Source organism: Crocuta crocuta, unplaced genomic scaffold (genome assembly GCF_008692635.1).
Source record: "Crocuta crocuta isolate KB4526 unplaced genomic scaffold, BGI_CrCroc_1.0 scaffold102, whole genome shotgun sequence".
Classification (NCBI taxonomy): domain Eukaryota; kingdom Metazoa; phylum Chordata; class Mammalia; order Carnivora; family Hyaenidae; genus Crocuta; species Crocuta crocuta.
In genome coordinates, this window is record NW_027530019.1 from 5,222,602 (window position 1) to 5,236,354 (window position 13,753).

The following is a 13,753-nucleotide window of genomic DNA, read 5'->3' on the forward strand; positions in this document are numbered from 1 at the left end:
ATGTTTGTAATATAAACAATGCCCAACTCATTAGCTTCTGGGGAATTTGGAAGTTATACAAAAGACAACTGCCATTTTAAGCATTGTTCATTAGATAGCTTTTCTGCATTTGAAGTTTCTAAATTCTTTCCTTTCATCCCACATCTCCACAGATACTGGACTGAGCATGCCCAGTGATACTTCACTCTCTCCAGCAAGTCAGAATTCTCCATATTGTATGACACCTGTGTCACAAGGCTCTCCGGCTAGTTCTGGGATAGGCAGTCCGATGGCGTCTTCTACAATAACCAAAATCCACAGCAAAAGATTTAGAGAGTAAGTTTTAGTCTCATTATTGAGGTTGAATAGTTTAAGTATCTTGATTGTAGTTCTGAATATAGCATTGTCATTACTTGATGGGTTGAGCATGCAACACTTCAAACATATTTAAGTTCTTCCTTAAAATTTTGTTTAACACCTAGTTTTATTGTATTTAAAGCATTTGATTTCTGTCACCTATTAGTGTTAATATGAAAGTTATTTTACAGTAAATATATTTTATATCAAATAGTGTTTACAAATAAATCTGGAAATTTGACTTCTTATATTTACATATACATTGCCTTAATAGGCACTTTTTCCTCCTCAAATGCTATTTATATTATTGGCCTTTAAGGAAAAAACCCTGTTTAATGAATAAATAACAAATTTCTAAGACCTTGTTCCCCATAAAGTAAATACACTACATGAAACCATTTGTTTTTAAGCAAATGTTTGTTAAGTTTTAAAATGCCCATCAGTAACTAATCTTGAACTAGAAGTTACTGCTCTGAAGGATTTTAGGATTTTAACATTTGTATAGATACATTTATTTTACATTTGAAAATGACATATGAAATAATCCCAGGGTGAATGTAAAGTCAGTATGAATCCAAGCCATATTGGTTTGTTCTGTTCCTTTTCTTTTTTTTTAATTGAAGTGTAGGTGATACACAATATGATATTAGTTTTAGGAGTACTACATAGTGATTTCTCATTCATATACATTATGAAATATTCACCACAATAAGTCTTAGTTACCATCTGTCACCCAAGTTATTAACAATAGTATTGACTAATTCTGTATGATGTATTTTATATCCTTGTGATTTTCTTTATAACTGGAAGTTTGTACCTGTTAATCCCCTTCACCTATTTTACCTGTATCCCCACTCCCTTCCCATCTGGCAACCACAATTTTATTCTCTGTATTTGTGTGTCTGTTTCTGTTTTGTTCATTTGTTTTGTGTTTTTAAATTCTATATATAATTGAAATCATATGATATTTGTTTTTCTCTGATTTATTTCACCTAGCATAGTACTCCCTGGGTCCATCCATGTTGTTGCAAATGGCAAGATTTCATTCTTATTTATGGCTAAGTAATATGCCACACATAGTATACAATATTCCACACATAACCACACCCCCATTTTCTTTATTCATTCATTTATCAATGGACATTTATGTTGCTTGCATTCCTTGCTTTATTACAAATAATACTGCAGTGAACATAGGGGTGAATAGATGTTTTTGAAGTCATGTTTTTTTCTTCTTCAAGTTAGTATCAGGAAATGGAATTGCTAGCTTGTATGGTAGTTTTGTTCCCAACAGTAGTACATGAGGATTCCCTTTCCTTCACATCCTCACTAACACTTCTTGTATTTATTTATTTATTTATTTATTTAATTTATTTTTTAATTTACATTTCAAGTTAGCATATAGTGCAACAGTTTCAAGAATAGATTCCTTAATGCTCTTTGCCCATTTAGCCTATATCCCTCCCACAACCCCTCCAACAACCCTGTTTGTTCTCTGTATTTAAGAGCCTCTTATGTTTTGTCCCCCTCCCTGTTTTTATGTTACTTTTTTCCCCTTCCTTATGTTCAGCTGTTTAGTATCTTAAATTCCTCATATGAGTGAAGTCATATGATATTTGTCTTTCTCTGACTGATTAATTTCGCTTAGCATAATACCTTTAGTTCCATCCATGTAGTTGCACATGGCAAGATTTCATTCTTTTTGTTACTGACTAATACTCTATTGTGTATGTATGTATGCATGTATATACCACATCTTCTTTATCCATTTATCCGTCGATGGATATTTGGGCTCTTTCCATACTTTAGCTATTGTCAGTAGTGCTGCCATAAACATTGAGGTGCATATGCCTCTTTGAAACAGCACATCTGTATCTCTTGAATAGATACCTAGTAGTGCAATTGCTGGGTCGTAGGATAGTTCTTTTTAATTTTTTAAGGAACCTCCCTACTGATTTCCAGAGTGGCTGCACCAGTTTGCATTCCCACCAGCAGTGCAAAAGAGATCCTCTTTCTGCAGATAATTGCCACCGTCTGTTGTTGCCTGAATTGTTAGTATTAGCCATTCTGACAGGTGTGAGGTGGTGTCTCAGTGGGTTTTGATTTGTATTTCCCTGATGATGAGTGATGTTGAGCATTTTTTCATGTGTCTGTTGGCCATCTGGATGTCCTCTTTGGAGAAGTGTCTATTCATGTCTTTTGCCCATTTCTTCACTGGACTATTCGTTTTTTGGGTGTTGAGTTTGAGAAGTGCTTTACAGATTTTGGATACTAGCCCCTTCTCTGATANTAAATACTGCAGCGAACATAGGGGTGAATAGATGTTTTTGAAGTCATGTTTTTTTCTTCTTTAAGTTAGTATCAGGAAATGGAATTGCTAGCTTGTATGGTAGTTTTGTTCCCAACAGTAGTACATGAGGATTCCCTTTCCTTCACATCCTCACTAACACTTCTTGTATTTATTTATTTATTTATTTATTTAATTTATTTTTTAATTTACATTTCAAGTTAGCATATAGTGCAACAGTTTCAAGAATAGATTCCTTAATGCTCTTTGCCCATTTAGCCTATATCCCTCCCACAACCCCTCCAACAACCCTGTTTGTTCTCTGTATTTAAGAGCCTCTTATGTTTTGTCCCCCTCCCTGTTTTTATGTTACTTTTTTCCCCTTCCTTATGTTCAGCTGTTTAGTATCTTAAATTCCTCATATGAGTGAAGTCATATGATATTTGTCTTTCTCTGACTGATTAATTTCGCTTAGCATAATACCTTTAGTTCCATCCATGTAGTTGCACATGGCAAGATTTCATTCTTTTTGTTACTGACTAATACTCTATTGTGTATGTATGTATGCATGTATATACCACATCTTCTTTATCCATTTATCCGTCGATGGATATTTGGGCTCTTTCCATACTTTAGCTATTGTCAGTAGTGCTGCCATAAACATTGAGGTGCATATGCCTCTTTGAAACAGCACATCTGTATCTCTTGAATAGATACCTAGTAGTGCAATTGCTGGGTCGTAGGATAGTTCTTTTTAATTTTTTAAGGAACCTCCCTACTGATTTCCAGAGTGGCTGCACCAGTTTGCATTCCCACCAGCAGTGCAAAAGAGATCCTCTTTCTGCAGATAATTGCCACCGTCTGTTGTTGCCTGAATTGTTAGTATTAGCCATTCTGACAGGTGTGAGGTGGTGTCTCAGTGGGTTTGGATTTGTATTTCCCTGATGATGAGTGATGTTGAGCATTTTTTCATGTGTCTGTTGGCCATCTGGATGTCCTCTTTGGAGAAGTGTCTATTCATGTCTTTTGCCCATTTCTTCACTGGACTATTCGTTTTTTGGGTGTTGAGTTTGAGAAGTGCTTTACAGATTTTGGATACTAGCCCCTTCTCTGATATGTTGTTTGCAAATATCTTCTCCCATTCCATCAGTTGTCTTTTAGTTTTGTTGATTGTTTCCTTCGCTGTGCAGAAGCTTTTTATTTTGATGAGATCCCAGTAGGTCATTTTTGCTTTTGTTTCCCTTGCCACTTGGAAACGTGTTAAGTAAGTAGTTGCTGTGGCCAGGTCAGAGAGGTTTTTGCCTGCTTTCTCCTCTTACCTTTGTAAGCTTCCTGTCTTACCGTTAGGTCTTTCATCCATTTATTTTGTGTATGGGTTAAGAAAGTGGTCCAGGTTCATTTTTCTGCATGTCCCTGTCCAGTTTTCCCAGCACCATTTGCTAAAGAGACTTTCTTTATTCCATTGGATACTCTTTCCTGCTTTGTCAAAGATTAGTTGGCTGTATGTTTTTGGGTCCATTTCTTGGTTCTCTATTCTGTTCCATTGATCTGTGTGTCTGTTTTTGTGCCAGTACCATACTGTCTTGATGATTACAGCTTTGTAATATAGCTTAAAGTCTGGGATTGTGATGCCTCCAACTGTGGTTTTCTTTTTCAAGATTGCTTTGGCTATCTGGAGTTTTTTCTGGTTCCATACAAATTTTAGGATTGTTTGTTCTAGCTCTGTGAAGAACGCGGTGTTACTTTGATAGGGATTGCCACTTCCTCTCTTTTTGATTCTAACCATTCTGACAGGTATGAGGTGATATCTCATTGTGATTTCAATTTGTATTTACCTGAAGATTTGTGATGTTGAGCATTTTTTCATGTGTCTGTTGGCCATCTGTATGTGTTTTCTGGAATATCTATTCAGGTCCTCTGTCCATTTTCTGATCAGATTATTTGGGGGGTTTTTTTGATGTTGAGTTGTAGGAGTCCTTATGTGTAATCTGGGTATTAATCTCTCTCTTTTTTTAAATTTTAACCTCTTATCTACTATATGATTTGCAAATATCTCTCCCATTCAGTAGGTTGCCTTTTTGTTTTGTTGATGGTTTCCTGTGTTGTGTAAANTTGCCCTTGCCTGAGGAGATATATCCCCCCTATCCAAGAAAAAAACAACAAAAAACAAAAAGTGCTAAGACTGATGTTTGAGAATTTACTGATGATGTTTTCCTATAGGAGTTCCATGGTTTCACGTCTTACATTTAGGTCTTTAATCCATTGTGAGATTATTTGTGTATACAGTGTAAGAAAGCAGTTCCAGTTTCATTCTTTTGCATATAGCTGTCCTTTATCTCCACAACATTCGTTGAATAGATGGTCTTTTCCCCCATTTGTTATATTATTGGATTTTTTTTTTTTGTCATAGAATGACCATGTAAACTGTGAGTTTATTTCTGAGCTTTTTGTTCTGTTGATCTCTGTTTTTATGCCAGTTCCATACTGTTTTGATTACTCTAGCTTGCAGTATAGTTTGAAATTTTGGAGCGTATCTCCAGCTTTGTTCTTTCTCAAGATTGCTTCGGCCNAGTCTTTTCCCCCATTTGTTATATTATTGGATTTTTTTTTGTCATAGAATGACCATGTAAACTGTGAGTTTATTTCTGAGCTTTTTGTTCTGTTGATCTCTGTTTTTATGCCAGTTCCATACTGTTTTGATTACTCTAGCTTGCAGTATAGTTTGAAATTTTGGAGCGTATCTCCAGCTTTGTTCTTTCTCAAGATTGCTTCGGCCTTTTGGGTCTTTTGTGATTCTATACAAATTTTAGGATTCTTTGTTCTAGTTCTGTGAAAAATGCTTTTGGTATTTGGATAGGGATTGCATTATATCTGTAAATTGTTTTGGATAGTGTGGACATTTAACTGCACTGATTCTTCCAGTCCATGAGCACAGTTTATCTTTCAATTTACATCATTTTCAGTTTCTTTCATCATTGTCTTACAGTTTTCAGAGTACAGGTTTCATACCTCCATGGTTAAATTAATTTCTAAGTAATCTTAGGTATTTATTTTTTGGATGAAGTTGTAACTTAATTTTTCTTTCTGCTATTTTGTTATTAATGTATAGAGATACGACAGATTTTTGTACATTACTTTTGTATCCTGTAGCATTACTGAGTTAATTTGTTCTAATTGTTTTATGGTCTTTAGTGTTTTCTATGCACAGTATCCATTCATCGGCAAGTAGTGACAGTTTCACATATTCCTTACCAATTTGGATGCCGTTTATTTATTTTTCTTCTCTGATTGCTGTGACTAAGATTCCCAGTACTGTGATGAATAAAAGTGGCAAGACTGGGCATCTTTGTCTTGTTTTCCTGATCTTGGAGGAAGAGCTTTCAGCTTTTTCACTGTGGACTGTGGTATTAACTGTGGGTTTGTCATCTCTGGTCTTCATTGTGTTGAGGTATGGTCCTTCTGTACCCACTATGTTGAGAATTTTTATCATAAATGGATATTGAATTTTTGTCAAATGTTTTTTCTGCATCTGTTAAGAAGATGGTATTGTTTTTATCTTTCATTTTATTAATGTGTATGACAGTTGATTTGTGGATATTGAATTATCTCCGCATCCTTGGAATAAATGCCATTTGATCATGGTGTGTGATTCTTTTAATATATTATTGAATTTGGTTTGCTAATATTTTGTTGAGGATTTTTGCATCTATATTCATCAAGGATGTTAGCTTGTCATTTCCTTTTTTTACTAATGTCTTTGATTCTGGTATCAGCGTCTCATAGAATTAATTTGAAAGTATTCCTTACTCTATTGTTTTTGGAATAGTTTCAGAAGGATAGATATTAACTCTTTAAGTGTGTAGTAGAATTTACCTGTGAAGCTGTCTGGTCCTGGACTTTTGTTGGGATATTTTTTGGTTATTTATTCTATTACATTACTAGTGAACAGTGTTCAGATTTTCTTTTTCTTGATGATTCAGATTTGGAAGGTTTTATGTTTCTTGTAATTTCTCCATTTCTTCTTGGCTATCCAATTTATTGATGTATAGTTTTTCATAGTAATCTTTTATAATTCTTTGTATTTCTATGGTGCCAGTTGTAACTTCTCTTTTATTTCTGATTTTTAAATTTGGGCCCTGTCTTTGTTTTCTTGATGAGTCAGCCTGGCTAAAGGTTTATCATAGTCCTTTTTTTAAATATTTTTTCTTTTTAATTGAAGTATAGTTGACACACAATATTACATTAGTTCCAAGTGTACAACATAAAGATTTGACAAGTTTATTTTGTTATGCTCACCACAAGTGTAGCTACCACCTGTCACCATATAATACTATTACAATACCGTTGACTATATTCTCTATGTTGTACCTTTTATCCCCATTACTTACCATTCCATTATACCTGAAAGCAGGCCTAATCTCCCCTTCTCTTCACCGATTTTGCCCATCTTCCCACCTGCCACCCCTTGGCATCTATCATTTCATTCTCTGTATTCATGGTTCTGTTTCTGTTTTTTATTTGTTCACTTGTTTTGTTTTTAGATTCCACATATAAGTGAAATTATATGGTAGTTTTTCTCTGTCTGACATTTCACTTAACAGAATACCATGTAGGTCCATATAAATATTGTTTATCTTTTCAGAGTACTGGCTCTTGGTTTCATTGATTTTTTTTTTTTTTTATTGTTTCTTTTTCAGTCTCTATTTTATTTAGTTCCTCTCTGATCTTTATTATTTACTTTCTTCTGCTAACTTTGGGCTTTGTTGGTTCTTCTTTTTTTAGTTCTTTATATGTAAGGTTAGAGTGTTTATTGGAGATTTTTCTTGTTTCTTAGAATAGACCTATAACATTATAAACTTCCTTCTTAGAACTATTTTTGCTCTGTCCTCATAGATTTTGGAAGTCGTATTTCCATTTTATTTGTCTCAAGATATTTTTTTATTTCCTCTTTGATTTCTTTGACCCCTTGGTTTTTGTTGGCATGTTGTTTGGCCTCCTTATATTTGTGTTTTTTTCCAGGGTTTTTTTCCCCTTGTAATTGATTTCTAATCTATTCCATTGTAGTTGAAAAGATGCTTGATATGATTTCAGTCTTGTTAAATGTATTGAGACTCATTTTGTGGCCAAACAGGTGATCCATCCTGGAGAAGGTTCCATATGCACTTGGAAAGAATGTATATTCTGCTGTTTGAATGGAATGTTCTTTATGTATCTGTTAAGTCTCTCTGGTCTAATCTCTTGTTTAAGGCCACTGCTTCCTTATTGATTTTCTCTTTGGATAATACATCTATTGATGTAAGTGGAGCGTTAAAGTTTCCTACTATTCTTGTGTTACTATCAGTTTCTACTTTTGTGTTTGAAAATATTTGTTTTATATATGTAGGGGCTTCTATGTTGGGTACATAGATATTTACAGTGTTATATCCACGTGTTAGATTGATCTCTTATTTAATGTCCTTCTTTGTTTCTTGTACAGATTTGTTTTAAAGTCTGTTTTGTTTGAGGTAACTATTGCTAGACCAGCTTTCTTTCCACTTCTGTGTGTATAGAATACCGTTTTCCATCCCTTCACTTGAATGCAATCTGTATGTGTTTTAGGTCTGAATTGAGTCTGTTATAAGCAGCATATGGATGGGTCTTGCTTTTTCACCCATTCAGCCACTGAGTCTTTGATTTCTTCCACTTCTACTTAAAGTAATTATTGGTAGGTATGTACTTATTGGCAATTTTTTTTCTGATTGTCTTTGTAATTCTTGTTGTTTTTCGGGATTTCTTCCCTTAGAATTTGATGAATTTTTTAGTGTTATGTTTAGATTCCTTTATCCTTGTTTCCTCTATATTTATTACAGGTTTTTGGTTTATTTAACATAAAGTTCATATATAATATCTTATGTATATAAGTTTATTTAAGTTGATGATTGCTTAAGTTCAGACATATTCTGGGGCACCTGGGTGGCTCAGTCAGTTGTGTGTCTGACTTTTTTTTTTAATGTTTATTAATTTTGAGAGAGAGTGTGAGCACGTGTGGGGCTTTCAGATCCCTGAGAATCATGATCTGAACCAAAATCAAGAGTCGGACTTGATTTCAGTTTAGGTTATGATCCCAGGATCATGGGATTGAGCCCACCCTCAGCATAGAACCTCTTCAAGATTATCTGTCTCAGTGTCTCTCACTCTCTCTTTCTCCCCATCTCCCTTTCTCCCCCCACTTGTGCATGCTCTCTCTCTCTCTCTAAAATTAAAAATACAAACAATAATACATTCTAAAAGCACTACTTTTCCCCACCCTGCAGTATTTTGTTTTTGACATCATACTTTATTTACATCTTTATTTTTTGCATCCCTTTACTAAATATTATAGGTATCATTTATTTTACTATTTTTGGTTTTTAACCTTCATACTAACTTTATAAGTAGTTGATTCACTACCTTTACAATAGATTTGCTTTTCCTAGTGAGATTTTTTTTCTTTTAAAATTTTCTTATTTCTAGTTGTGTCTTTTTCTCTTCCACTTAAAGAAGTCTCTTTAACATTTCTTATAAGGGCAGTTGAGTATTGATGAGCTCCTTTAACTTTTGTCTTTAAACTCTTCATTTCTTCTTCAATTCTGAATGATAATCTTGCCAAGGAAATTTCTTGGTTGTAGGTTTTTTTTCCTTTTGCCTCTTTTATGATGCTATTCCCTTCTGCTTGCAAAGTTTCTGTTGAAAAATCAACTGATAATCTTAAGTATGTTCTCTTGTATGTAACTAGTTGCTTTTTTCTTGCGGGTTCTAAGATTATTTCTTTATCTTTAATTTTTGACATCTTAGTTACTATGTATCTTCAGTGTGGATCTCTTTGGGTTTATCTTTTTTGGTTTTCTGTGCTTCCTGGACCTGGATGTCTGTTTTCTTCCCCAGGTTAGGCAAGTTTTCTGCTATAATTTCCTCAAATAAGCTTTCTACTCCTTTCTCTTTCTTTTCTTGTTATGGGACCCCTATAATGTAAGTGTTAGTGTGCTTGATGTTGTCTCAGAAGATTCTTTAAACTATCATTTTTTTTTTAATGTTTATTTTGAGGGTGGGGTGGGGAGAGAGAGCCAGTGAAGGAGGAGGGAGGGAAGGAGAGAATATCACCAGCAGACTCTGTACTGTCAGCACATCAGTGTGGGGCTTGAACTCACAACTGGGAGACCATGACTTGAGCTGAAATCAAGAGTTGGACACTTAGCTGACTGAGCTACCCAGGTGCCCCTTTCCTTGCTTTTAAAAATTGTTTTGTCTTATTGTCCTCTATTGTAGTTCTCATTTTATCTTCTTCTCTGATTGGTCCTTTTTAATATTTTGTTTTTGAAATTCTCACTATGTTCATCCATTCTTCTTGAGTTCAGTGAACATCTTTATGACCATTGCTTTGAACTCTTTCATTCTTTTCTGAGGTTTTATCTTGTTCTTTCATTGGAAACCTACTTCTCTGTCTTTTCATTTTGCTTGGCTCTTTGTTTTGTTGTATTAGGTAGCTTAGCTGTGTCTCAGGGTTTTGATGGAGTGGCCTAATATAGAAGGCTTCCTCTGGTCCCCCAAACCAGGGACTTCAAGGATGTCCCCTATGTGGACTGCATGTGCCCTCTTGTTATGGCTGGGCTGTGACTGCTGGGTTTACACTGGTGTGTGGTTTTGGCCTCAGATGCACCTGACTGAAAGGCCTTGCTGTAATGGTTGTAGGCATTTTGGTGGTCGGGGCTGTAGGTGGTTTGGGAGGCACCAGTCTGAAGCTGCCTACTGTGTGGCAGGACAGTAGCTGCTTTGGTGGGGTGCCCATCCCAGTCAAGGCCACTTGGCTGAGTGTGGTGAGGTGAGAGTTGTTTTAGAGGGAGCCTTAAACCTGTCCTAGGCTGACCACAGAGTCTGGTAGAATGGGATCTGGCTGAGGCTACCCGCTAGGTGTAGTGAGGTGGGAGCCACTTTGAAGGGGATGCCTATTGGGGCCAGCATGTTGAGTGAGGTGGGTCCACAGGGGAATGCTGAGGCAGGGCAGGTGGTATTAGCAGAGTATCAGAAAAGTGACAGAAATGGTTCCTGCCAGAGCTTCTATTCCAGGAAAAAGTTCCCACAGATCCTTTTTCCTCCTGCACATGTCCTGTATGAGTCAGCAGATCCTCCCATGTGGCCCGGACACTTATCAAACTGCTACCTCTGTGCTAGGTCTCAGCAGTGAGTTTGTGCCTGTGCCTTTTAAGAGTGGAATCTCCACTTCCTTTAGCCCTCTAGCTCTCCTGGATTTAAGCCCCACTCATTTTCAGAGCCAGATGTTATGGGGACTCATCTTCCTGATGCAGGAAGAGTGGGCATGCCTAATAACATGATTTGAACCCTTTGCTCCTTAGGGAGGTTGGCCTCTTGTGTTGGTGATATCCCTCTGGCTTGGGGTCACTGAGCAGGGGGTGTGGGTCCTGACTAAGCCCCTTTCCTGCCTCTCCTACCTTTCTGGTATGGCTTTTTCTCTTTAGTAGTAGAAGAGCTATTCTGCCATTCTTCATGTCATTCTCAGAGACAGTTCTGTATGATGTAATTTTAGTGTGTTTGTGGGAAGAGATGGGTTGGGATCTTCCTGTTTTGCCATCTCGATCCTCCTATTCCCTTTCTTTGTACTACTGTTTTTGAATTAATACTTTTTGCCTGGATTTGGGAAGTTGATTAAATGTCAAATAATAGGTGTGGAGCAAAGGAAGCACTTGGGGATAAAATATTGCATGTGTATGAAATAGTTTGAAAGAGTAACAGAATGAAGAAGACTGCATTTTGATGTTCTATTTTTTTAAGTGCATTCTTTAATTTTGCCAATTTTGATAGTTATTCTTTCCTCAGCCTGTCCAGCTGTACCTTCTCTTCTGAAGTAGTGTCACATTTATTTACTTATTTAAACATTACTTATTTAAACACTTTTCACATAAAGAAAAAAATTTGGGAATTCTTCCCCTTCTCCCCCCCACTAAAGAAGGGCAGGCCTAGAGCTTTCTACTATATAATATAATTCAGAAGTGGAAATTTACTTACCAGGTTAGTTTTAGGCTAGAAATTAGACCAATTCTCCTTGTTAAGTACCGGCTTATAGTAGAGGTTAAGGATGAGAACTTGAAAAATAGAGTATATACAGTATGTCAGCTTGGATGACTGCCTTATCCCTAAAGTTAAGTACTGTAGTGGACTCGCTCACTGCCTTTCTGTTTCTTGCATTATAGCCATACACGATCTCACAAAGAACCCCATTCAGTTGCTTTGCTTACTATAAAGGCATGTGACTTTTACCTCATGGCCTCTTTGGTTTTGGCCTCAATTTAATTACTGAGTTCATCTTCCATAGCCATAGATTTTCAGAGTTAGAAGAATCATTGAGGCCAGCTTACCTAATTCCTTATTTTTATGGTCAAGGAAGCTAATTACCAGAGATAGTGACTTATCTGAGTGTGGAGGATGACTTGGTTGGTATGAGGCCATTCAGTTAGCTTCTAGAAAATAATATTTCTTTCCTATTAGAAGCATCATTCATATTCCCTGGAGTGAAATAACTTTGTATCTTCTTACCAGAAACATTATTTCTCTTTTTATCAAATAACAGGCTAACATTTGATTTATATCCTTAATAATTGGCAGTTTGGTTAGTACTTATCTGAGGATAATCCACTGATTCCTTAAAAGCCGATCTATTGCAATTCAGAAAAACTCTTTTTTCTAATTTGCTATAGGAATTAAGAGATTTTAAAGAGTTGATTTTTTAATGAAAACCTCTTACTGAATGTTTTTTTTTCCTAACATAATTTTATAATTTCAGAAAAGTAAATTAGGATGGACTTACCTGGTTTTGGTTTCCTTTACAGGTACTGCAATCAGGTTCTTTGTAAAGAGATTGATGAATGTGTGACTCTTCTTCTTCAAGAGCTTGTCAGTTTTCAGGAACGCATCTACCAAAAAGATCCTGTAAGAGCAAAAGCAAGGAGACGGCTGGTTATGGGTCTAAGGGAGGTTACTAAACATATGAAGTTAAATAAGATCAAGTGTGTGATAATTTCTCCAAACTGTGAAAAAATCCAGTCAAAAGGTATGAACATTTTACTTTTGAGATGTTTTCATGTTTATTTAGTATAACTGTAGGATATACAGTGAATTGTAAAGTGGAAGCCAGATGTCTTTCTTTGAGATTAGGTATAAAACATAATGTTGAACATGAAAGAAAGTGAAATTTTTCATTACCTCAAATTATGCAATAAAATTGTGATCACACTATAAAGAAATCTTAATCTATGAACACTAGTTAAGGATTTTATTCCCCAAGTGTCTCATCTCTTATAATCAGAGCAAGCCTCTTTTTTTATTTAGAGTACATTTATTTATTTCTACAAATATATTCTGCTCTAAAAATTTTTGTATTACCTTCCTTTGATAAAAGTTACAGTTCTCTGCTCTTGCTATGGTGATTTGCCTCAGAAATGAGTAATTACATGCAAAGGCTCTTTTTTTTTTTTTAATTTTTTTTAATGTTTTATTATATTTCTAGGAGAGAGAGAGAGAGACAGCGTGAACAGGGGAGGGTCAGAGAGAGAGGGAGTCACAGACTCTGAAAAGGCTCTTATGCGAACCTGCACACAGTACTGTTTACTGTGTCATGCACCCTGATTTGTCTGTTTTCATAGAGGAGCCACATTGGGTAATTGGAGACGATATAATGAGAAGTAGCAGTAGTAGGAATATTCTCCATAGGGGGAAAATGCCACAAAAAATGGTAATATATGTCTGTCTCGTTGCTACTTGAGCTGAGAGAATAAAGACATCAGTTACTATTAACGATTTTAATTTGTTTTAATAAATGTTTATTGTATTTAAGTTTGACTTCCACTATACTAATCCCTATGGAGAGACAAAAACTTGCTTTGAAGAATTTTAAAATTTATTGGGAAGAAATTATATATATATAAATTCCAATAGGAAAATAATGGGACAGCAAAGTACCACAGGTATTCATAGAATCCTTTGTTGCTGTATTTTTTGCTTTAGCTGTTGAGTGCTAAAATACCTCCATTTCAGAAGTAAGCAAATTAGAGGCATCTCGGTGGCTCAGTCAGTTAAGCTTCTAGTTCTTTATCTCAGTTC

General features: G+C 35.6%; 1 protein-coding gene and 1 long non-coding RNA gene across 3 annotated transcripts in view; one reads left to right on the top strand and one right to left on the bottom strand.

Moving 5' to 3' along the window:
• Positions 1–13,753, top strand: part of SECISBP2L (SECIS binding protein 2 like) — a 66,694-nt gene that overhangs the window by 42,611 nt on the left and 10,330 nt on the right. Inside the window, exons 14-15 of the mRNA XM_077764451.1 lie at positions 153–315; positions 12,484–12,704. Of these exons, the coding sequence (XP_077620577.1) occupies positions 153–315; positions 12,484–12,704 (384 nt within the window). The remainder of the gene's footprint in view (positions 1–152; positions 316–12,483; positions 12,705–13,753) is intronic.
• Positions 1–13,753, bottom strand: part of LOC144231858 (uncharacterized) — a 53,624-nt gene that overhangs the window by 22,715 nt on the left and 17,156 nt on the right. For both annotated transcript variants that reach the window (XR_013335213.1, XR_013335214.1), the window contains one exon: positions 12,462–12,581. This is a non-coding gene — a long non-coding RNA (uncharacterized LOC144231858). The remainder of the gene's footprint in view (positions 1–12,461; positions 12,582–13,753) is intronic.